The sequence below is a fragment of the Chinchilla lanigera genome, unplaced genomic scaffold (genome assembly GCF_000276665.1).
Source record: "Chinchilla lanigera isolate Chin_1 unplaced genomic scaffold, ChiLan1.0 scaffold00030, whole genome shotgun sequence".
In the NCBI taxonomy this organism is placed as follows: Eukaryota; Metazoa; Chordata; class Mammalia; order Rodentia; family Chinchillidae; genus Chinchilla; species Chinchilla lanigera.
In genome coordinates, this window is record NW_004955431.1 from 19352054 (window position 1) to 19377616 (window position 25563).

The 25563-nt window shown below is 47.8% G+C and overlaps 1 protein-coding gene across 1 annotated transcript in view; it reads right to left on the reverse strand.

Annotated features, from left to right (window-relative positions):
* Afap1l2 (actin filament associated protein 1-like 2) overlaps positions 1-25563 on the reverse strand; it is a gene marked incomplete in the record, with an annotated part of 103251 nt that overhangs the window by 76797 nt on the left and 891 nt on the right. The window contains 1 exon segment of the mRNA XM_005387827.2: positions 19489-19542. Coding sequence (XP_005387884.2) covers positions 19489-19542 — 54 coding nt within the window.

Here is a 25563-nt window from a genome sequence, read left to right on the forward strand (position 1 = left end):
ACTATTTCCCCATGATGAAATAATAAAGAACAAGTCACTCACCACCCAGTGGAATAGTTAAAACTTAGAAAAAAGTTTTCCCATGAAGCAAATGCTCTTGGGGGGTGGGGAGAGAGAGAGAGAGAGACAGAGAGAGAGAGAAGAGAGGAGAGATAGAGAGAGAAAGAGAGAGAGAGAGACTTCTCCCATAGAAGTTCTGAAATACTGAGGCAGCATACATTGCACTTTTATTGCTATTTCCAGGAATATCTTTTTGAGGTTTCTTGTCCTATATGAGTGTACCCCATATTCCTAAAAGGGAACACTTCTAGGGTAGTCACATGATGCGTTCCTAATTCAGTAACCCTAATCCCCAAGTGTTTGACAAAGTCTGAGGCTGTGAAAGCTATGTAGGGCTCTTCCTTGAGTAAGCCAGTTCTCTTGCCTTACAGTTCCCCTGAGAGTGGAAATCAGCCAGGGTCAAACACTGGGTCTACATGGAAGGAGATGACGATTTCATTGGCTGGGCCTTTATGGGCCTTTTATATGTTTTAATGGCAAATATTTTTGCTATCCCTTCCTATAGTGGGGAGGGCAAAACTCTATCCCTGCCAGTGATCTCGAATTGCACAATTGGGAAGAAAATGCAGCCAAAGTAAACCCCCTACTTCCCTGCTGTCTAGATTCTCAACTGCAATACATGCTGGGTGATGATCATATTTATGTCTGAAAGGCTCCCATTCCAGGTACCGGACTCTACACAAGACTCACTCGTCCCAGTTATTCTACCACTCAGAAGCAGACTTCAGCTGCAGGGAAGCCACTCAGTAAAACTTCCCACCACCTTCCCCTGGACAGTCTCACCACCAACAGAGCATCTGACCCAGTGCTTTCTGAGAATAATCTCATAACTTTCTATCTCCAGATTTGTCTCAAAGCCTTGGTCTCCCCCGTCTGTACTAGGAAGGAAAATCTCTACCCACACTCATAGACTTGTAAGGGTTAGATAGTTCATGCAGTGTATTTGTTATAAGGCTTGTGAACAAAACTACCTCTCATTTTCCAGGAGCTTTCTGGGGGCAGGAATGATACTGGATCTGATCTGTACAATCTGTAACCCTTATATATATATATACAGGTCTAAGAAATGCTTATAACGAGTGGGTTTTCAAAAAGCAAGCATGAAAAAAACAACAAGCATGAGGGATCATGCCACAAAAACATACTATGATAATTAAAACTATATTAATGGCACCTAAATGGACAGTTCAATAGAAAAGATATATGGATTTTGTTTATGATACAAGCAACTGGAAAGAAAAATAATTTTCAAAATACTGTTGGTACACTAGGGTAGCCATCTAGAAAAATATTAATTGGGATCCTCACATCATGCCTTATGAAAAATTTTAGAATTTGAATATTTAAAACATGAAAATAAGATCACAAAAGTACAGAAAATATACAGCTCATGGGACTATAAAATGACATCACTTTGGAAAATAATTTGGCTGCTATTTAAATGATAAAACAGAGTTATTAAATGACCCAGAAATTCCTTGCATATATGTGTGTGTATATATGTAGTGAAATACATTATATATATCATAACTATATATATAGTGAACTAGTTATAGATGTAAGTATAAATATATGTAGATATACCCAAAAGAAATGAAAACATACATTTACAAAAAAAACTTGTATATAAACAGTTATAGCAACATTAATCATTAGCCAAAATGTATAAAGAACTCAGTTTCAACCTATGATGAATGGATAAAGAAGATGTGTTGCATACCTATCCAGTGGGCTATTATTCAGCCATAAAAATGAACGAAATACTGATATGATACACAGTTCAACTTGGCTTGCACCTTGGAAACATTATGCCAAGTGAAAGAAGCTGGTCACAAGAGCCCACATATTGTATGCTTCCATTTGTATGAAGGTCCAGAAGACGGAAATGTGTAGACAGCAAGTAGATTAGTGGTTGCTTAGGGCTGGGGTCGGCGTGGTAATGAGAGAGTGAAGGAGTGATCACCAAAAGGTTTCTTTTTGAGGTGAGGAAAATGTTCCAAATCATGCTGTAATAATGGCAGCATACATCTGTGAATAAACTTAAAACTACTGAATTGTCCGCCTTAAATTACTGAATAGTATGTATATATGAATAATCTCTCAACAAAGCTGTTTAGAAAAACAGAGGATTTTTAAAGTATAATTTTGGGGAAAGACCTTCTAAGTATAAACAAAACCCAGAGCCATAAAAGGAGATATATTTGACCACACCAATCAAAAAAAATACTTCACAGAAAGACCTTACTTTGTTTTTGTTTTTTTTTTTTTTGGAGGGTTTTTTTTTTTCCCCGGTACCCGGAACTGAACTCACGACCTTGCGCTTGCCAGGCAGGTGCTGTGCCGCTGAGCTAAATCCCCAGCCCCTATGGCCCTACTTTGGCAAAGTTAACTTAAGAGTCAAAAGGCAAAAAATAGGGGAAATCTTTGCAGTTCATATCCAAAGGGATAGTTTCCCTAACATAAAAAGGTCTTACAAAATTAATTTTACAAGACCAATAATTCCATAGATAACGCATATGAACAGAGTATGTCTCTGTCTCTCTCTCTCTGTTACAAACATACACACTCTTAAATTAAGGAGACGCAGCTGACAGAGACCTTCAACCATTCTGAGGGGCAAAGATGACAAGGGTTGACAATATTGTATAATACTGTGTTACTGAAGCTATGGAGAAACAGACACTTAGACACTTTGCTGATAAAAGAGTAAAAAGGGACACACCAGCCTGGGTATCGTGTCCATCCCCGCAGTCTCAGCTACCCAGGAAGCCAAAGCAGGTGAATTATTTGAGTCCAGGAGTGAGAGACAAGCCTGAGTAACAGGATGAGAATCCCATCTCAAAAAAAGAAAGAAAAGCTATATGTGGCGGTGCACACTTATAATCGCAGTACTCTGAGAGGCTGAGGCAGGAGGAACACACGTTCCTGTCATCTTGGGCAACTTAGAAGCAGATGATGGCAGGTCAATGGGCGGTATGTTTTATAGTACTCTTGCTTTTTAATGCTTTGTAGCAGAGCTGGAAAGAAAGAAAGCAGCAGGGTAGTAGAAAAACGGGAGAGAGAGGGAGAGACGGGGGAGGGAGACAGAGAGAGAGGGAGAGAGAGAGGAAGACGTAGCAAGAATCTGTCTCAAAATTTTTTAAATGTTTTAAAGGGCTGAGGACATAGCTCAATGTGAAAGCCCTGGGTTCAATCCTGATTACTAAAAAAAAAGACACAATCTCCCAAGAGAACAACTTGGCAGTATCTATATAAACTATAAACACACACATCCTTTGACCCACAAATTCTATTTTGGAATTTTATAGGACAGATATCCTCCATGTGTCTGAGATGACCTATACGTAAGGATATTCATGGTGACATTGTTTGTTACAGGAAAACCACTGGGGAAAAACTTCATGTTCAGTGACTATATAAATGGCATGATCTCCACATAGAGAAAATGCCAAGAGGAACACAAGGAACACAGCACTCCATCAAGATAAAGTCTACGGTGTTACGCTCCGTGAGGGGGAAAGAAGGATTATCCACATGCTTGCTTGCATGTGGCCAGTGTTTGGAAGGGTACACAATAAACCGGAGAGAGGGATGGGTGGATGAATGGGGTGGAGTATTTTTTATAGCACTCTTGCTTTTAAATGCTTTGTACCGGAGCTGGAAAGAAGAAAAGGGACAGGATAGCAGAAAAGGGAAAGAAAGGGAGGGAGGGAAGGAGAGGAAGAAAATAAGGGTAAGAGGAAGGAATGGAAGGAGGAGGAAGGAAGGAGAGGAAGGGGCAGTTAGAATTATTAAAAAGAGGAGAGAGGGCTGGGGATATAGCTCAGTGGCCTAAGAGCCTGCCTGGCAAGTGCAAGGTCCTGAGTTTGATTCCTGGTACCAAAAAAAGAAAACAAACAAATAAAAAGAGGAAAGAAAATACATGGATGAATATAAGTCTGAAAGACAGGATCACCAAGGGTAGAATTCTAGGGCTTTTCATGGTCCAAGTTATAAATTTCTGCTACTTATGCATAAACTTTAATAAGCAGGTATGACTTTTGCTTTAAAATATAGATGTAAAGGTGTATTAGCATGAAAGTGCAGACACAAAATTACTACACTGAACTCTTTACTTGGTAAAATGGTCATTTGACTTGTGTAGCTCTTGTTTATTACACTATTTTAAATTATTTAAATAACTCCATCTGAAAATACTAAAGAAAAGGAGGAGAGAAGAACTGAGTTTGCCCTGTTGGGCCCAAACAGCTTAGAAATCTGACCTTGACGTTTGCCCCCCCTAATGAGGAGACCCAGCCCTGTGGGGACAGAAGCAGAGCAGGTGAAGGTGGGGGTTGTGGATGCTTCGCCCCAGGGCTGCAGAGTCCGAGGCATCTGTTCCAGCTACAGCCTCTGGTTCTCCTTAAATCCCTAACTCATTTTTTCCAATCAGCCCCTTCCGCTCCGGCCTGGTTACTGGAAGAACGAAGCCCACTGACTCCAGCTGGTCCAGGGCGCCAAGGTCAAGGGCTGGCTCAACCTCCAGCTCCTTCAGCTCCAGTGCCCCGGTTGGCTCCACAGCAGAGCATGCAGCGTCCCTCACTGCCCTGGAAGGCTGGACCCTGCATGACCCATGAGGGATGCACAAACACGTCCTCAGAACGAGCGCCATCCTGCAAGTAAACTTCTGGAAGACAGCATCGGAAAGGTGGGGCCATTCGTTCGGATGACTCAGGGCCTCTCTCAGTGACCATGAATTCTGCCCTTCCCATGAATTCTGTCTTCAGCCGCACTCTCTCCACTGCTGCTCGGGCCTTCCCTGTGGAATCAATGGCATTTTGTCTGTGTCCTGACCCCGCTCCAAGTGATGAACCAACTTCACTGGGAGCGTCTGCTGAGGGCTCTCTGAGAAGGGCCATTGTTCCCCCCCACGCTTGCCCAAAGCCTCCATTTAGAGCCGGCTGTGAGCAAGGACGGAGGACATTCATCACTGGGAACATTTGCCAACAAACGAGAGACAGCTGTCGGGCTCGAATGGCGTGTGGCTGAACGTTGCCTGTAGTGAGATTTATTTTCTAAGTAAGAACATCCTCACTTATCTTTCCTTTCAAATTGTAGGAAGTGGGAAGAACGCTTACCTTCCCCTGCCAAGAGAGAAGCAGGAAGCCAAGGCAGGAAGATGAAGACTCATCCACTGATCACATAGCCCAGGAGGTGCCACAAGAGCACACCAGCTTGCTCTACACACCCACCTCCAGTCCACAGAGAGGGGTACAGGTCACAGTCGAAGCCACCATCATCTGTAAGCTGTGCCCACACACCAAAGACCGTGCCTTGCCTCTCTTATCCCCATGCCCATGGTGGAACTGGTCCCCACACTCATCCGGGACCTTCAAAAGCTCCAGGCCTACTTGACAGGGGAAGGTGGGGAACTTGACAGAAGCTCCTGCGAGTAATCAGGAACAAAGTGAACACTTACCTATGTGCCAGACCCTTGCTGACACCTTAGAGTATACAACAGTAGGTGTGGGGACAAGACTGAGGCTTGGGGAACAGGGACATACGTAAGCCACCGCAGTGGAGTACTCATTGCGTCCCACATAGCATGTGAGCAGCTGGGGCCGGATGTGATCAGGGATGGCTCCCAGGAGGAGGAGGAGGGGGCGGTGGACGAAGGCAAGTGTGATCAGGCAGGTGGAGGGTCGGGAGGCCACTCCCTGTCATATGGAAAAGAATGCACAAAGGCCTGGCCTGAGCAGCTGGCGTCAGAAGGGAGACCTGGAAGCCAGGCAGGCGAAGAAGATTCCTTTTGGGAAAGGCTATTTCCTCAGGCCAGCGCTCTCTTCTGTGACAGCCACAGAGTCCCACCCTCAGCTCTGAGCAACGTTGCAGAATCATCTTCCCATCTCAAAGGGATACGCTGGATGGCTGGACTGCAGCCGGTGGACTTGACACCCTACTTAACATCAGTTCCAAACATGGCTGCAGGCCACGTTTGCAACCGTCTGAGCGCGGAGATTGTGTGTAGGTGGATCAGGCCAAACCGGGCAGCAGGATGTGCTCTAGAGTCAAATGAGCTGGGTTAGGGTCCTGCTGGCCTCACTCTGACTGTTGGCTTGGGCTGCCTCTGGCCTCAATTTCCTCAGTTCCCGGAAGCAGACTAGTAACGTTAATGCTGGATCTCCGCCTCCCTACCCCCACACCAGTCCTGATTCTGCTGCCTGGAATAAGATAAAAGTGTCTGAGAGAAAAGCTGTAGGAAACCTTTTATTAACATTCCTAGCTAGTCTAGCACTAGCAAACAAGTCCCTGCATTCCAAGCACTTCTCCCTGATCAAAAGCAATGCCAAGAATGTCAAAGGAAGTTCTAAGATTCTTTTCCTATGGGACCCTTGCCAGCCACTCAGCCAATCTTGGGACGAACAGGAGGGTGGGTACTGGGTAGTTCACATTCACCACTTCTTACGAGTCTCTAGGGATTGAATGAGATGATGAGCAGAAAATGCCAAGGGGGGGATTTCTATGAGATGCCAACATGGGCAGTGACACGTGTGGGCATAGTAACAGCTTCCTAGGCAGTAGCGGTGCGACAGGTAAGCTAAAGCTCCAGCCCTCACTTAACCCATACAGAAGAAAGAAAAAAATCATACGACTCCCAGTACATCTCCCTGGGATATTTGTGAGGGGCAGAGATGGAACATAGTTTGAAATTAAAAAGTAGTAATGGTATTCATTATTTTAATAGCTACTCTGGATCTTGATCTCCATTTAATATCAGAAGGCAGAGCAGCTGCGGGGCAGGAAGATGAACAGTCAGGCTGGATATTGGGAGCTCTCTCTTGATATTGGCAGAGATACTGCTAAGGGGATCAGTGAAGTGAATGTGTCCTCAATCAGCCCTGCCCTACCCAGCAGCAGCCGGTGCTGCTCCTACCCCACAGTGACTCCCACGGGGCTCAAGTTCGCATGGTCAAACTAGAGAGTAATCTAGCAAAATATAACCAGCAACTGTGTCCCCAAGCAGACATCCTTTTGGAGATGCAACTAGTATCAACACTACACAGGCATCAGTCCTGTGACCAGGCAAGGCTTTCCTTCCTCTGTGCTTGCAAAGTGAGGCCCCTACACTGTGGACAGGCATGCTGGCACAGAAGGGCCCATTGCCTGCAGGATGAAAACGCACTTCACTGGCCTGACTGGGTCTCCTATTGAGCCTTCCCCGCCCTGCCCACCACGATCCTCTATTAATTGCTCATCTCATCAGCTAATTTCAAACACAATTCCACCCTCCCCTGGGTCTCTACAATCAGGTGAGTCTGCCTCCCAGCTGTAATGTTCCAGGGTTGCCAATGAGTCAGGAGCAAGTTGGTATTGGTGATGGTGGCATTACAGAGTTCCCTTAGCCTAGAATCGCAGTTCCCAATATAACACTGCTATAGCCTCCTTCATCTTTCCTAGTGATTTTCATTTTTCAGAACACTTATGCATTGTTTTCAATTGATCTTCCCAGTAAGACTGTGACAGGAAGAGAGCAATGATCACTCCAGGTAGGGAAACTGAGGCCTGCACAATAAAGGATTAATGAGGTATAGTGTTTTCAGACTGATAGATTTAGAAATAGGACAGGACTCTGTTTAATGAATCTGTGTCCTCCTCCCAGCCCACAGCTTAACGGCAGCTTTACTAAAAGCAAGGGCTGTAGACATCAGAAATAAACGTGGCAGATACATGATAAATTGAGCCCAAAATCTTATTTCACCAACTAGTATTTCACAGCTCTGGAAACATATGCTAGCCCTACCACTAAGCTCTCCAAGTACAAAATTTCATCCAATCCTTGCAATTCCCCAAGGAAGACAGATCAGCCCTTTTCTGATGAAAAAAATGAGGCTTGGGAAGAGCAGCTGTCCAAAGTCACAAGTGCCTGGTAATGATACGTACCAGGTCTGCATGAAGTCAACCCCTGAAGTTTCAGTCATTCTAATCCCTACAACTAAGCCCAGGCTTCAAACAATCTGAGCAGCAGAGAGTGAAGCATTCACTATGCTTACAGAGAAGCAACTGGGAGAGGGCTGGTGATGTCCAGAGGCTAAATAGCTGGGCTTTTTCCTAGGCTTTGCCTGGTGGGAAGAACACCAGCCATCATTCAGGCATCTCAGACAAGGAGCTGGGGGACCCAAGGGCTTTCTTCATGCCCTCCTGAACTCTCAAGCCCTCTTCAGTAGAATGTAGACGAGTGCATTAGGCTTATAGCACCTGTCGGGCAAATACAAAGGAGGAGTACTTTTCAGGATGTGCCTGGATTTTTCCTGTAGAAAACAGAATGTCTTGAATCCAAGGTAGTCTAGCAGGTGGTAGCCTTGCCATTCCAAAGAGGCAGTGGCCATGTGGCTTGGGCTGGGAAGCTGAACCTCACAGAATAGGACGAAAGCTCCCTGGCATGGCCCAGCTCTCTGTGATTAGCCTCTCCTATCCCCGACTCCAGCATACACCACTCTAGCATGTGGTGACCTCAGAATCTTAGTGCTTGCTGCTTCCTCTGCCGGAAACTCTCAATCCTGGATGTTCACGTGGCAGGATCCTTTTCTCCATTTAGGTCTCAATTCAAGTGTCACTTCCCCAGAGAGGTTCTCCATGGCCACCTTGGGGGATGCTGGCTCGCCACCACCAAATGGCTCTCATAACACACTGCTTTCTCATGTTATGTATTATTATCTGAAATTATCCCTTTCTTAGAATGATGTTTGCTTGTTTAGAATTCGGTTTTCTCCAGTAGAATCTGAGCTCCATCAACAAGCTCCAGGGACCTTGTTAATATTATGCCTGGCTTACCTCAGCACCTGTCTACAACACTTGGCACATAATAAAATGCAAAAAAATGCCTGTTGTGTGAATTCTTAGAAATTCTTGCATAAAGGGGGCTATTCTACTCATAACATCACAAATCCTTTGGACCAGAAAGGACCATGGGACATATGAACTTGAGCAAAAAGAAATGAAAATCTTTACTGCCCCATTACTTGAGCAACCAACATTCCAGTGGACCCAGGAACTGGGCATTCAGTTCCGGGGAAGGGAGCACAAACTGAACACTGTCAACAAATGGACAGGCCAGATGCAGAACAGCTGGAAGAGGGAAATACCTATTGAAAAGTAACCTCCACTGCCCAAAAATGAATAATGGGAAAATAGTCAGACCATCAAAGCCAACCTCAGAATTGTTTCCATTTTCTGAAAACCTCAAGGTTTAGTTTTGGGCTTGACGTGCAGTTATATTCGCTGCTCACCGCTGGGCCTCCACCCAAAGGGGTTAGGTGCTGCTCTTCTGCCCATGCTCCAAAACCTCAGCCGCTCAGGTCCCGCCTCCCGGGCCCAGATAGAACACACCACTGGGCAAAACAAGTGCAGGCAGGTCTTACTCTGACCCAAATGGCTCCTTACCACATGAACTCCTGAATCTCAAAAAAAAAGCTTTAAAAAAAGATAAAGCAAAGCATTATTATTAATTCAAGCAGAAATACAGGTGATGGAACAAAACAGATCTGGAGCCAAATCTGCCAAATAATGCAAACCTGAGGTGGGAAAGGAACATTTGGATGTATTGATTTCAAGTGAATTTTCCAATATACAAGGTGGAAGGGAACAAAATGGACTCCTAAGTCAGAGTTCCAATCAATCAGGTACTATTAAAAAAAAAAAAAAGAACAATTTCACTGCCTTCTACTCAATCTGACAAACATTTGGTTTCTAGCTCTCGGCCATGTCCTGTACACAGCAATGCAGGCCCAAAGATGACAAAGAACGCAGGCACTCAGGGTGGCAGAAGGCAACTGAAACATATACAACTATAAAGGCCAGCCCAGCTGTCCTGGCTTAGGGAAGTATAGGCAGGAGCAACTCCTCCCTTCTCTGATGATTGTATGCTGGCACCTTCCACTATGTGAAGGTCAAATGTGAACTTCAGGGTCAGATGTAAAGGTGGTCTGTGGTCACAACCTCATGGGAAAGGACCTTGGTAGTCCAGCATAGGAAGGCAAAGGACTCCTTTGTAGGCTGGACATAGAGCAGGGGGGTCTCCTCCCATCTTTCCCACAACACACTGCTTCAGCTTCCAGTGCTGCCCACACATGGCAAATTCTGCCTCAACTCAGAGTTATCTGTAGGCTTCTGGTATCATAAATAGAGTATAAGCAAACTCTCACAATTTTCCTTTCTTCTCCATACCCCTTCAAGCCCCCTAACACCTTTCAAAAAGCATGTTTTTGTTTGTATATGTTCTGCTTAATGTATACGTAGTGGATTGACAACTGGTGGTCAACTTATAACCCCCAGTTGAACTGAGCAAATGTGCTGGGTGTGAGAGGCCCACCTGGGGATTGTTGCCAGCAGCATAAGAGGCAGAACTGGAGAAGAAGTAAGGCTGTTGGGAGCAGAGGAAGGCTGTTGGGAGCTGGTAGAAGCTGTAGGGAGCTGCTGGTTATTTTGGAGGAGCTCGTCATGCTGGCTTTCCTGATGAACTTGGCTATTTTCATTCTCCGAGGAGCGCGGGACCTCCTTGGCACAGAGAATGGCTTTGGTTCACTTTGGGGGAGCTCTTGTCCTCACTCTGAGCATCGCTTCCTGGCTCCAGAGGGGAAGATGGTGCACTGCCGGTCTCCTAGAGAAGCTGCTGGGTTGGCTTCCCTGATGGGAACTCGGCCATCTTGATCATCGGAGGAGCTCGAGACCTCACTGTTGCTGAGGATGGCTGTGGTACCTTTTGGGGGAACTCTGGCTCTTTTGAGCGTAGCTTCCTGGCGACCTAAGATCCCTCAGCCTGCTAGTGCCGATCCTTCATCCCGCTGGCACAGACTTCCTAGATTCCACCACTGACCTTTGGGCCTTCCTAGCACAGATCCATGAAACAGGCCTGCATGAGATGTTGTCATGGGCTCTGGGCCTCCAGTTGGATTCGTGGGAGGCACTGTCATGAGCTCTAGGTATTCAGCTGGACTCATGCAGGACATTTCCATGGGATCCAGGCCCTCAGCTGGATTCCTTGGTCTTTGTACAGGTTAGATTTCCTGTTCTCTTTTGTATGTCATTCTTTGGGTGACTATTATTTATAATCTTACAAACTATGTGTCCTGTATTATATTGTTCTCCCTTGCAGAATATCCCCCAAACCACAACAGTATACCACTTTGGGCATCTTTAAAGGTTGTAAATGCTGTTGTTCAATTTCCTGTGCTTCTTCTGACTCCTCAGTCTGCCTCATGTCTTAAAGATACATCCAAGTTGCCGGATGGACATCTGACCCATTGTTTCTGATGCTGCAGAATTCTCCATGATGTATAGCCCTCTCCCAGAGAACACCTAGAAGGCGTCTCACTCTCCACTACCACAAAGGATGCTGCAGAGTGCATCCTCATCCCTGCCCCAGGGGCCTGAGCAGATACTTCTTTGAGAATTGCTATGTTATACAATAAGTACATAATGGGCAGGGGATGTAGCTCAGCGGCATAAGCACTTGCCTGGCAAGCCTGAGGTCATGAGTTCGATTCCCGGTACCAAAAAAAAAAAAACCCAGAAAATACAATAAGTGCATATTTAATGCAATCAACAAAAGCTTGCTTACTCTTCACACTGGCAGCACTACCCTGTGCCCCCTCAGCAGGGTATGAGGAAAATGGATTCCAACATCCCCGCAAGTATTTCACACTCATGCCATGGATGGACTGTCTGATGACTACTGGAGCTCAAGCATTTCTTCAGATGCTTCTTAGGGTTCTGATGGCTTCCTCACATGTAAACACATGTTTACAGCCTTTTTCTTTTTATCTTCTATTGAGATTTCTTCCTCTCACTGGTTGATGTGCAGGGGTTTCTTGTATATCCTAAATGTTAATCCCCTGAAGATTTTAGACATTGTAAATACCCCCTACTTATGTGGCAGTTGCCAGTTATGTTTCCTAAGGTATCCACAGGTGAAGGGGGCCCTTAACCTTGACATAATTCAATTCTCAGAAAACCTGGGAGCAACAACCTTTTCTCAGTCATCTAAGTCTAGCTGCAGAAGCCCTCATGCTCTATCACACAGGGGGTTAGGTGCTGTGAACATGAGGAATAATGTCACTGATCCCTAAGGAGCTTGCAGCCTACTGGAGATACAGACCTCCCATCCATCAGCTCTAACACTGCCGCAGTGGCCATGGTACAAAGGGCATGAGGGTTAAGAGCTTGGCAGAGGCTGGGTACATTGGCTGTGCTCAAGGTCAAGCTGTCAAGGCTCAGTGAGCCCTAACAAATAAGCTTGCCAGGCAGTCCAGAGGGGAGGGCATTTCGGGCCAGTGCGCCAGCACATGTGAAAGTCAAGGTAAGTACTATGAGAACTGGTGTGGCTGGGGTGCAGCAAGAGGTAAGAAATGACAGCAGAGACACACAGAAAAGGAGCTCAGGTTTTCTCCAGCGCAGTGCAGGCACAGCACACTTCCTTACTATTTCCACAGCCACTGGAGAATCACGCCAGGAACTGCCTATACTCAAGGAAGAAGGCCTCGTTCAGGGGCCTTAGAAATCTGGACTTCTCCTACTCTGGTGGCAATGTGTTAACATCTCTAAGAAACCCTTGACAGAAAATCCTAGAAAGAGGAATGCTCACACATCCAAGATAAACCATCAACGTAGGTAAGAGACAGTCCGGAGTGTCCTGACAGAAAGTTTCCCTCCTTGCCCTCAGTTCTCAGCCACAAAACTCCTCAACTGCCAAGTGTCCTTGTGCCAGAAATGTACCAAATAAAGTCATTAATGATGCATCAGAACCCTACCCAAGACCCAGGAGGATCCCTGCCAGCCAGCTGTTTCCTCCTGAATCTAAACCATTTTCACACTCAATAATGGTGTTTTGCTCTAAGCTATGTGACTGCCCTTATTGTTTTTCAAACCAGAGAAGAAACCCATACACACAGACACATGGCAGCCGGCGAGCAGGCATCCTGAGGAACCAGGGTCCCTCCATCCCGACAGAGCTGGGGCTCCAGGACCCTCCCTTCCCCTCCTGCACGCAGCCTCAACCTCAGCAGGGAAGTGATCCTGTCAGACAACAGTCTTATCTTCGAAGGCGTTAGACACATAGCTTGAGGAATGGGGCTGACTGTTAATCCCACCCACTTCTCCTCCACACTGCTGGGTGCACATGTACATTCTGATCCTACCTTGTATCTCTAAATGCTTAGGGCTGTAGGGAGAGGAGTGGGTCAGGCCCCAAGGCAGGGCTTCTGCACAGTCCCCCAGTCTACCAAGGGTACTGGCCAACACAATCTCCATCCGCTTTTGCTCTGAGATAACTCCCAACCCTATCACCAGGGACAGGGAAGTCATTAAGTGCCCAAGGCCACTTATGCTTTGTGAGGCCTCCTGATTAGAACAAAAGGCTCCCAAAGCCACGGTCCATGTCGTGCTGAACGAGTCCACTTGGCTGCCCTGATCAGTGAGCCCTGGCCTCCCACAGAGAACATGGGATGTTGGTTTGCTCTTATCCACAGCATCCTGTGCCTCTCTGCACACTTGAAAGAGCCTGGGGGGTCTGCGCTCCTACCTCGGGTCAGAGAAGTGTAAGCTCATTGCTCAGCCATTTGCTAACAAACTGGAGTCCCCAAAACATCTTCCGGTCCTGAGTGAAGCCCTGCAAGGGGACAGAAAGGGATCCATGCTGCTGGAGGATCTGATCTCAAAAGCAGCAGCCACGTTCTCCCTCTGAGAACACAACGGCCTTCCACTCTCGAGGGAACTAGTGTGCGGCGGCCAAAGCAACACCTGGATCCCATAATTCTCAGAGATCTGCTCCCAGACAGAACTGTTTACAGTTACACACACCAAACCAACATCAGATGACGGGAGATGGGCGCTTGCCCACTGGGAAGCCAGGAGGTCAATGGGAAAAATTATTTTAGTCAATGCTGAGTCTCCATGTTTGGAACTTTTATCCAAACAATGTGGCGTTCTCATGCTCCCCCTGCACAGTGCCCAGCCCTCCTCTGACACTCCTTTCCAAAGAGCACGGGTTGGCAGAGGGAGGGGCCGCACACAGGCTGGGACTGTTGATCCCACCCCTTCCCTTGGCGGTCAAGCAGTCCTAGGGCACTTTAAGGACCCACAGGAAGAGGGTAAAGAGCTGCCTGTCTTGGTCACCATGATGCTCACCTGAACTAGGACACATGGGGCTGGCAGGGTCCCAGGTTAGCAAGGCGCCTGGGCCCTGAGGGTTGCAGAACTTGGCATTCTCTGCAGCAGGCCGTGCGTGGCAATGCCTGTGGGCCTGATGAGCAGCAGAGCTGTACTGAAGTTCTTGGCTCCTCTTCCAGGCAGGAGCAAATGTTGAGAACAAGCCCTGGGTGCCCTACTGCAACTTTCCTGGGGGGAGCGTGGAATTTTGGCTATGGCTACTTGACTTGAAATAAGAGCCTGGCACTGACTACCAGAGCCTGGGGGACAGGATGGCGGTGGGTGCTCTCTTTTATGGATTTTTCTGGCCTCAGATTCTTAGTGCCAATCTCTTTTCTAGACTCAAGACTCCTTGCAAAATGGGCTCGGGATTTAGCTCAGCGGCGCGGCACTTGCCTGGCAAGCCCGAGGTCCTGAGTTCAATTCCTGGTACAAAAAAAAAAATCAAAATGGAACTGGCAGAAAAAAGGAGAGGGAGGAAGTGGGAGACAGTCAAGAGGAATGGACAAGGAAGCAAAAGAGCAGGAAAAAGGGAAGGAGAGAGAGAGAGAGACAGAGAGACAGAGAGAGACAGAGAGAGAGAGAGAGATCATGGGCCTGTGTGCACCCACCAGGCATAATGAAGCAGCCTACACTCTTGTGCACATGGTTTTCTGCTTAGCCTGATCTGCTCTGTCCCAGGCCAGAGACAGATTTCCAAGGACTCCAATGAGGCATGAGCCCCACCCAGCTCAAGTATCCCTGCTAGTGCTCTCAGGAGATCCCCAAGGCTTCAGTCACCTAGAAGCGTCACCATGCAGCTGTGCTGCAGCCATATGGACCACCGCACCTGACCACCTCCCTGAGGTCCTCAGCCTCCATGCCAGAAGCACACACAGTAGGGATGCCCTCTCTAAAGCATGCCGAGATCAAGGCATCACGGCTGAGTGAGCCCTGGAAAATAAGCTTGCCAGGCAGTCCTATGAGGAGTGCATTTCAGGCATTCCCAAAAGTTCAGAGTGGACAACTAGTAGGAGTCCAGTGTGGCTGGGGCACAGAGTGAGGCTGAGGAAGGACCAGCTCTGCTGTGCCCATCAAGAAGTGGCCATCCTGCCTTAGGCAGTAGAGCAATAGGCATGAGGCTGTTTGATATTTAGTGCTTCTACCCAACATTTGCCCCTTCTCCATCCTTTATTTCTTCTCCCTTTATTAAGAAGCACAGTTGGTGGTGCACATCTACAATCCCAACATTCTGGGAGGCTGAGGCAGGAGGATTTAAAATTCAAGCCTAGCTTGGACAACTTAGTGACTGAGCAAGACCCTGTCTCAAAATAAAAAAAGAGCTAATGATGTAACTCAGTGTCAACCCCCAGCACTTGCTACCATGAAGGGGACGACTGGAAGGAGGCAAGAGGAGGAGAAGGAGAAAGAGAGGGAGAAAAGGAAGGGGAAGGAAGAGGAAGGAAAAGAAAAAAGGAAAGAAAGAAAGGGAGAAAGCCAAGCAGAATCCACAAGGGAATTCTGTAAACTGCTGTGCCTAGTGGTGGTGCCTCTCTTTATGTTTTCAAAGTAAGTGTTCGTAGAGAATGCCACAAAGGTGCTGACAATACAAAAAGCAGGAGGGTGGCAACCAGCAACGAGCTCCAGCTCACAGGGAGTGTGGGTCTGTATCAGAATATTTACCCTTGAGGAGACCCAAGACCATGAAGGTGAAGGTGAGACGCCCCAAGCAAACTTGCTACCCAAAAGGTGCCAGCCCCGCAACCAGGGATACCAACTCATAGAGTAGAATCTCTTCCTAAAAGACCACATTTGAAATTCAGTAAAACAGCTCAATATGTTCTAGGACTGTGGGCATTAAATAAAAGAAGTCAGTGAAACCTCCAAACAATAAGCTCATTCAACACAATCTTTTTTTTCTGCCCCCATCTGGAGACTTGAATACGGTTTGACATGAATAAATCCTGTTGTGTAAAAACTGGGTGGGGGGAAGGGGGTAGAAGGAAATGGCAAAGTTCCTACTTATTGGTCTAGCAGGAAGGCGAAGACAGTCCCCAGGACCCAAAAGGATGCCAGAATACTGAGCAGCCCTGGGAGATGGTGGCGGTGGTTTACCACCAGGTAACGATGTATCCGGACTCTCCTCGCCCACACACTCTCAGCTGTCCCTCTGCATACGGCAGCCCTCCCATTCTTGCCCTCATATCCAAAGTGGGCCCTGAGCTGCCCTGAGCTTGGTCCTTCTTAGGCGGACCAGCCTCAAGCCACACCTGACCCTACATCCAGGAAATTGCACTACAAATATGTACCAAATCACTTCCTGCACCTCCAATCTCTGCGCTCTCAACAACATCAAGGCAACCGAAACCAAGGACTGAACCAGCTAGTACTCTGTAATTCTTCCAAAACATCCCAGTAGGTGGAACAGGAAAGTACCTTTGTGGGTGACCAGTGGCTTGGACATGTATGATTAAAAAGAGCTGCATGTGCGAAATCTTCCTGGGTAACTTCACAGCTGACCATAACCCGGTCCTCAATGAATGGACATTCCAAGCTGCCCAACGTATTGTACTTAATGAAGACCCAGGTTCCCAGGGGACACAGCCCAGCAAAATTCACCTGAAGAACAGGCCAATTTGACATGGGTTTTGATTTTAAAAAAATAAAGGAAACACCAAGATCTTATGATTTCATGAGGACCAACAGGGTGATATGCCTTCATTCTTAGAGGACATCACATCCTGTCCCCTGACCTGCTGGAGTGAGGGCTGTGATGTTGTGCTTGCATCCTGAGGCTTCTTGCTTGTAAACAAAGGACTAAGCCTTTCCATCACTAGATGCATTATTTGGATACCTCATGGGTTCTTCCCCCTCAAAATCCATCTTAGCTAAGATAGACAAGCAGGATTGCTGACAGCTCAACTAGGAAATAATTATGGTGCACATGTGGGCATTCAATTCCAATCCAGTAACTTCAATGAAGATCAAGAAGACTTGCAGAAAGGCTGCCAAAGCCAATGCATTAGGTCCATGTGTGGGGAGCAGCAGGGAGCCACTGCTCTGATAGCCCAGGCCCTCTTGAGCTCATCTGCTGCTGGGAATTTCTCTTCCTTTTCTTTAAATAGAGCGATAGCTTTCAGTAGTACAATGATTGTGCCTACTGGAAAAGTCTCTGGCATTGCGGATACTGTCAAGCATGAGTCCTTATCTTTTTATTTGGTGCCAGAATTCTTCACACTCTTCTGCTCTCCCTCAGCTCCACCAGAGGCACAATCACACCAAGATTTTTCTCTGATGTCTCAGGTCACTGACATAGAGATCCTTAAATTTCTAACAGTAGCTTTGAGCCCTTGCTAGTTTTTACAACCTGCAACGATCAGCCTTGTGGTAGATGGATCCTCTGTCTTATACTGCAGCATCACACTGTGATAGGGTGTTGTGTTTCATTTTTTTAGGTAGCATCTCACTAGGTAGCCCAATCTCACTCAAACTCATGATCCTCCTGTCTCAGCTTCCTAACTGCTGGAATGACAGGCATATACCACTGCATCTGACTGACAGGGTGGTTTTACAAGGCAGGTATACTCATGTGTAATTTATGCACAGAAAACAAAGACAAAAACAAAACAGGGCTCCCCTGTTAGCTACATAGTTTGAGTTTTAACAAATACATGTAGCTGGGTAACCACCACCACAATTGAAAGTTATACAACATCTCTGTTATCCCAAAAGTGACCCCTTTGTGGTCCATGAAGCCCAGCCCCAGCAGCCAAGGTACTTATCTATGTTCTTACCCTCAGGTAGCTTTGCCTTTTCCAGAAAGATAGATACACAGAGTCATAACGTGTAGGGTTGTGAGTCAGGTGTATACGGCAGCACTGCAGTGTGTATCCTTAGTGTTGTTAAGATCTGCTCATCTTTTAGCCTCAGATTTTCTTATCAGAGACTAAATCATTGACTCTAGCTCACCTTTGCAATAGAGAAACTAAATTCCTGATTTAGAGGCACACAATAAAGCTGAGGTTTGGGAAAAGCGTAACCCATCATGGCAGTTTGCCCAAGACTAAAGATATTCCTGGGATGTGAAGCTTTCAGGGGTAAAACCAGCGAAGTCCCATGAAAATGAGGCGGACAGCTGGTCACCTGACTTGGGAAAACCACCTCCAGGGCCTGCTGATGCATGGCAGGGTGCTCTCCCCAGCTAAGAGCTGCCTCTTTGGTTTAATAACCTGAACAAGGCTGATGTATAATTGGCTGGGGCTGAGCTTCCTCACCCTCCACCAGGCCTGCAGCTGCCCCCGGAAGTCCCTAGGAGGGCCTCCAGGAAGTGAGCAGGGAATTCTGGGGTCTGTTTAGAAAAGCACAGCGTTTCAGCTGGTGGGGGTGCCCTGCCCCCACTCCTCTCAAATACTTAGTCCCACACGGAGTCTGGACATCAAGGTGCCACGACTCGCTGTGTATGTGCACTCATCCAGTGCAGCCAGGGCAATCCTAGTTCTTCCCTGCCTTGCTGCATTCTCCACCCTCTCTACCCAATGATGTTTCTGATTAGTTTGTTTTGCAACTAAGGAGAACTTGAGAAGCAATTGATAAAAATTAGCAAGGGCTCAAAGCTACTGTTAGAAATTTAAGGGTCTCTATGTCACTGACCTGAGACATCAGAGAAAATCAGGCAGGACCAGGCTGGGGCTCTACAGATAGGGCTGTAGAGTGAGGACTTCCCTGCCTCGCTCCATTCCAGCCAGCAAGGAAGGGTTACAGGGATGCTGTCTCTGGGCAACGGGAATAACTGGGAACTGAGGGAGCAGCCCCAACGCTGAGGTCCCAAAACTTGGAAAAGCACATGATGGGTGCAGCTGGCACGCAAGTGAACTGTAAGGACTCACACATGGCACACATCACAGATATTTTAGGGTACCTGCCCCCTGAGTTTGTTTAACATTCCCTTTCTCAAAGTATTTATAAATAGCTCTTCCAGACTATTCAACCAAGTATCCCGGGAGGCCCATTAGTAATCATTATGCTCACTGGCACAGAGGAGGAAACACGGACCACAGCGATTCATAGACTTGCCCAAGGTTGAAAGCAAGTTAGTCGCAAAAGCCAGATTAGAAGCCCCAGCCCAGGAGTGCGCAGGCCGGCACAGGGCTCGATGTTCTCTCCCGGCCCTCCATGCACGCAGGGGGCGAGCTAAGCTCGAGGTCTGCGTCCTCGGGGGCCCGGGGCCAGGGGAGCTGCTGCAGAGGGCACAGATAGGCTCATACTCACAGGCAGAGCCCTGCAGGGTCCTTCTCTGTACCACCAGACAGCAACACCCCTGGGCTGGAACAGACAGAAAGAAGGCTCAAGTCGGGGAAGCCAAGGGCGGCCACCATGGCTTCCACCTCCACTTTTAGGATTTGGCGCTGAGATTTCTCTTCCTGAACCGGGTCTGCTCTGCGGGGCCGGAGCACCAGTATGCAGTCTGGGCCTGAGACTCATTCATTCACCCATTCCTCAACTATGTTCCTGGCTCCTACTGTGCGACTGGGGACTGGGAGGGTCACTTGGGAGGGAAAGACAACGCCCCTGTCTCTGAAGGAGCTCAACCAAGCAGGCAAAACAGATATATACACACAATTTTAGGACAACGTGCCATTAACACAACATACCTGTTGAGGATCTAGGACATATCCAGCAATGAGGAGGCTATACCAAAAGTCACGGGGGCACCCAGGGCCCAGGGAGGCTTTGTGGAAGAAATGACTTGTGGGTTTGGTCCTGAAGACTCAGGAGAGTTTAATGAGCAGCTAGTTCCTCCCCAGTTAAAGGGACACTGAGAAGGAATGTGTGCCACCCTGCTTGGAGCACTTCCTTTGAAACAAATTCTTGCACAGGAATTCTCCTCCGAGAAACTTAGTTCTCAAGGGTACTGGATCCTCTTTCTGAGTCTCTGAACTGTGGCTTCATCTCTGCAGATTCAGCTGACCTGTCTCTCAAATGGGAGTGAATAATTTTCAGGGTTTCAGACACAGACCCAGTTGTGGGTTAAACAATCTTTGGAGACACAGTTCCATACAAGTCCTTGAGAGACGAATTCCTTGCATAGCCTATGGCATTCTCTTTCCCACCGAGTCTGCGGCTCTCCCGGTCTCAACAGGAAGTTGGTTTTATTTATAAGAATCACAATCCTAAACTGACCCTTGCGGGGGCGACCCACCCCATTCCCTGCCTCACTTTGCTCCCCTCCTCAGACACATCCTCCCTCCAAAGATTCCTCGGTGACCACAGAGCAGCTAGCGTGGAAGAGCACTCAGAAAGTCACATGGGGAACACTCACACTGTTCTCTCGGTGGGGAAACTGAGGCCTGGGGCGCTCAGGGGTTTGACCGAAGACCCAGAGCAGTTGGGTCTCCAGGCTCCTGCACTACTGCTTTCTCCGCTGTCCTTGGCCACTCTCCTTCCTGACTGAACGTGCCATCCTCCCTTGATTTGGGGAAAGTCTGCTTCCCCCCACCAAGGACAGAAGTCTTTGAGAAGCATTTCCTGTCATTAAAGGGATTTTGAAGAAAATGGGCACAACTTCCTCAGCTTTGAAGCTCCTTGGCCCCTCCTGCCCCTTTAATTGTGCTGGAACTGGTCCAGTTCCCAGGTCTCCTACCCCTTCAGGAGAGGGAAAGGAACCAGAGCAGAATCCCCCACACACGGGCCTTTCTGCACCAACAGTGACCTCACGCTCTCTCTGTCTGAGACCACTGCGGTGCCTCGGCACCCAGGGCTCCCACACAAAGAGCTTCACAGACAGGAGCGCTCAGGGTCAAGTACAATGAACAAACCCCGAGCTTGGGATTGATTCGAAGGCTCAACTCAGATGCTTTTAAACAGCCTTCTCCGAGCCGAGCCGTTTAAAGCCTAAAACAGCTGCAGGTAAATGACGTTTGACTTCTGCAGGTCTTACAAACTTTGGTGAAGGCACATCCTATGAGTAGGAGGAGGCACCCCTTTCATTCCACATTTGTTATTTTTTCCAGGTGAGGAACATGTTTAGATAATTACAGTCCGCACTGCACGGCAACCTCGGATTCAACAACCAAGGTTCAAAAACACTTGGGGAAAAATATGTCAGGTTTTTGCTTCCCCTACTATGTAGCTAGCCCTACAATGGCTATGTCTGTATTAAACACGGACATTTTTCTTGTCATTCTTCTCTAAGCAATGCAGGATAACAACTATTTATTTCTATTGTATTAGGTATTTTAAGTAATCTGGAGATGATTAAAAGTATACAGCAGGATGTGTGTAGGTTATATGCAAATATTATACCATTTTACATGACAGGTTGAGCATCTTTGGGGATCCGGGAACCAACTCCTTGGACACCAAGGGACAACTACACTTTTTTTTTGCTGTTTTGGTATTTCTTAAAGGAAATATGGTTCTCAAATATGGCTACTATTAGGATCACTTGCAGAACCTTTAAAACTACAGTGCCCAAGCCATACTCCTAAACAAATGGCAGGTGAGGCCTAATATGTCCATATCCTATCCCCTCATCTGTATTTAGAGAGCCCTGGGTGAGTCCATGTGTAGCTAAGGTTAAAAACTACTACCTTGGGTTGAACTTCAATAGGGAAAACCTAAGCCTACAGGCATGGAAAGATATGGTTCTAGAAGGCGGAATGCAGGTTATCAATCTGCCCATCTCTCCTAATTAGGTTTTCCTTTTTGGACCTTCCCTGACCACAGATTTCTGAAGCTCCAGGCAAGCCTTCAAGCATTTGCCTGGCTGGCTCTTCACAGTTCTTCTCCCCTGCCAGTGCCCTACAGCAAAATGGGGAAGTAGGGAATTAGACTCGGAACTAGAGAAGATAGGAAAAGAGGAAATCAGTGTCAACCACCAATTACTGTGATCCAAAGTGAAGTCTGAATATCTCAACCAGGCCTGCTTAGATCCAAGTGTGATGCAACTTCAGGAAGCTTCAGCGTGATGTTCCAAGCGCAATCCACAGATAGTAGGTCAGTCACACTTGGCCCTGGACCCACTCACCAGCTGGGAGAGCAGCAGGAACCAGAATCCTTGATCATATGAGGCGGGTTCAGCCAATGGACTCATGTACAGGCATACAGGATGCTCTTAGAAGAGCCATAAATATGTAAACACTCAAGGATGGGAATCATTTCAAGGCACCCTGTAGGATGTGGTACCATATCCGGGACATTTGTAACAGTCAGACTGCTTTTTTTTGAGACAGGGTCTCACTATGCAGTTCAGGCTGGCCTAGACTCACTATGCGGCCCAAGCTGGCCCCGAACTTGCAGCAATCCTACTGCCTCAGACTCCCGAGTGCTGAGATTATAGGTGTGCACCCCACACCCAGTTCATACTGCTTATACAGCACCAAGAGATTCACATATAAGACACACCAACTGTACCACCACTTTTTTATGGCGACTCTCATAAAAGCTCCATCCCTCTAGAAAGGGAACCCACATACTCCACACCCCTTGTTAATGCTTGAGAAAGCCATAGCCGTCCAGCAGAAGGGCTTGGAAAGGCCTGGGAGGAAAGTCTGGAAGTTTTTCTGGATGAGGCACAGAGTGATAGCCCAATGATGCTTGAGCTCTGGGCCTCTCCTTACATCCTACAAGACAATGGAATGTCAGGCCAGAGCTAGAAAATGCAAAGAATCTCCTAATTTTGGGAGAATGTATAATGGTTAACAAGTAGGCTAGGAAATATGGGAAAACAATTCCTCCTACAGCAAGCACTTCCTAAGACTGACAAAGCAGAGAAAACCTTTTGAGAATCTGAAGACAGTGGTGGGTGTTCTACTTATCCTGGAGAAAGAGATCTCCAAATTGGGAATTTAAAAACATAGGAGGCATTATCATAAGAATTGTGCTTTATAATTTTTTACATAGGCTCTGAGAAGCAAAGTAAACCTTGCTTTTCCATTTAACTTTATTGTTGAAACCATTGTATCTAGTTAATTCATAACTATTCAGTCTTAGATTTAAAAAATTAAAAAGCTCCAATCTGACAAGCCAGAGACCACTGATTCTAGTTAAGTGACACTAGTTCATTAGCAATCCTTCCTTCTACACGGATTGCATTTTGCAGTTTCTACTCAATCGGTTTTCAGAGCACAGCTCATCTGCCTCTCAAGAATGGAGGAATTCTACATCCCTGGGGAAGGGCGAGCTCCTCAAATTCCTAAATGAAAGGTAAAACAAAAATATTGGCGCTTGACACCATACAAGACTTGAAATAAAGATTTTTTTCCCCTTTGAGTGAAACAGTGGAAAATGAGTTGGATTAGCCTCTGCAATCCAGATAATTCTCAAATTTATCCACTTATCTCTATGTGCCTGATTTACTGCAAAATAATGAGGCAGATACATGTGTTCTCCAAAACAAACACAATTCTTTCAGCTGGCAAGAAACTCCTAACAGATCCTCTTTGAGGGTGGGAGGATTTTCAGCTCCTGAGGAGAGAAAAGCCAAGAAGTTTTATAGCGGGCCAAGTCAGAAACTATTAACAGAAAAACCTGCTCATAATAAGTAGGCATTAGGTATTCGAACCATGTGAGGTGGCCTGTGCCTCTCATCCCAGCACTCAAAGCAGCTGAGGCAGGAGGACTGCCAGGAGTTCTGGGCCAGCCTGGGCTACATAATGAGTTCAAAGTCAGCCTGAACTACAGTACATGGTGAGACCCTGTCTTAAAGAAAAAATAGGCCTTTAAAAGACCCCACCTATCATTTGCTGAGGTCAGAAAGTAGTTTGCAAGCAGGACCCTCAGTCTGGGGTCAACACCTCCTCCGCTTCACAGGTCTGGGAAGCTGAAGGGATTTTAGGCCAATTCTTCTGTCAATTCAAGGTCTGAACCCCGCCCCTCCCTTTTAAGAATGGAGGCACCTAAGCCTGAAGGGACAGCAACACTGCCATCTTAGAGGAGAGAGAGTGTGGCTGCTCCAGTACGTGAGACAGTATAAGGTGCACTGGGCCACTCAAGGACAAAAACCACCGTGATCCCAGGAGAATTTGGAACAAAAAACCCCACCCAGTTAGAAATAGGAGAGGCTCCAGGGACGGTCACAGAAAGAAATCCAAGGTTGCCAATTAACTGAACACTACTGTCCATCTCCCCCACCTCGGCCAGCCCCTGCTGCGGGCCAAGCACCTACCTTCACAGGCGAAGCCCTAGCTAGGATTTGGGTCTCTAGCCCTCACTGGTGACCAAACGACCCGGAGGAGAAAAAGGAAAGTCAAAAAAAACCACCCATGTATTCAGAGAACTAAAGCCGGCCCCTAAAGTCCTTTCATGTCTGTTGCAGAAGTAAGAAACCCTCGCGGTACTGATTCCTTGGGAATCTGATCATTCTCCTTTTTTTTTTTTTTTTTTTTCCCTCTCCCAAGGGAAAACAAATATAGAAGCAGTATTTCCTCGCAGTTTGGGCCAGGCCAGCCCAACACAGCACAAGAGGTTTTTCCAAAGGAAAGGCGGATTTGGGACGCCCGCAGCGTCCAGCTTAAGGGGCAGCTCTCTGAGCGCCTCTTTAAAAAGACCTGCAATTCGAGGCTTCTAGACCTCCATGCCTTGGGCTCCGAAAACCCGTGCCAGTTGGGCACGGACCCTGCAGGACCGGCCCGCCCATCAGGGTCTGGCCAGGATTCTCAGACCCTGGCCAAGTCCAAAACTGGATCAGCTGCGCACTGGGCTGAGCCTCCGCTCCACCTGCTGGGCAACCCACCCGGGCTCCAACATCCACACCCCACCCAGCTTGGGGGTGCCGAGCGGAGAAGCGCTGGGACAGAACCGCTTACCCCGGCTGCGGGACGTCGGGGGAGGCCCGAGCTAGCCAGATGAGCCGAGCGCCACCCCACCAGCCTAAGTTCTTTCCTCCCGCCAGGCAGGCTGTTTCCGGGGATCCGTACGGAGCCCACCGGCCCGGCTGTCCACGAGAGGCTGGATCCAACAACTCGTCCCTTTGCCCCCAGCAGTGCGGCACGGAGGCGACCTGACTTGGGGCGTCCCCCACTCGAGACATCTTGTCTTCTGGCGGCAGACTGAGTGGTGGGCGGGGGCACACGCGCACACCCTCCCTCCTACAGGTGAAACGCCTCGGAGGAGACCTTCCCCGAGCCCTGCGCTCAGCGGACGCGAAGATCACAGGACCTGGGCCGCGGCCACCACCTAGGAGCCCACCTGCCCGGCCCACGTTGTCGCTGCCGCTTGTCCCAGGGCCCCGGGGTGGGGACAGCCGGCTCTGCGCACCCGAGCGGCGGGGACCGGCCTGCGCCCTCCCTCCCCGCGCGGGGCTGCGCCAGTCCCGCGCCCTCACCTTTGTACCGCTCCATGGCC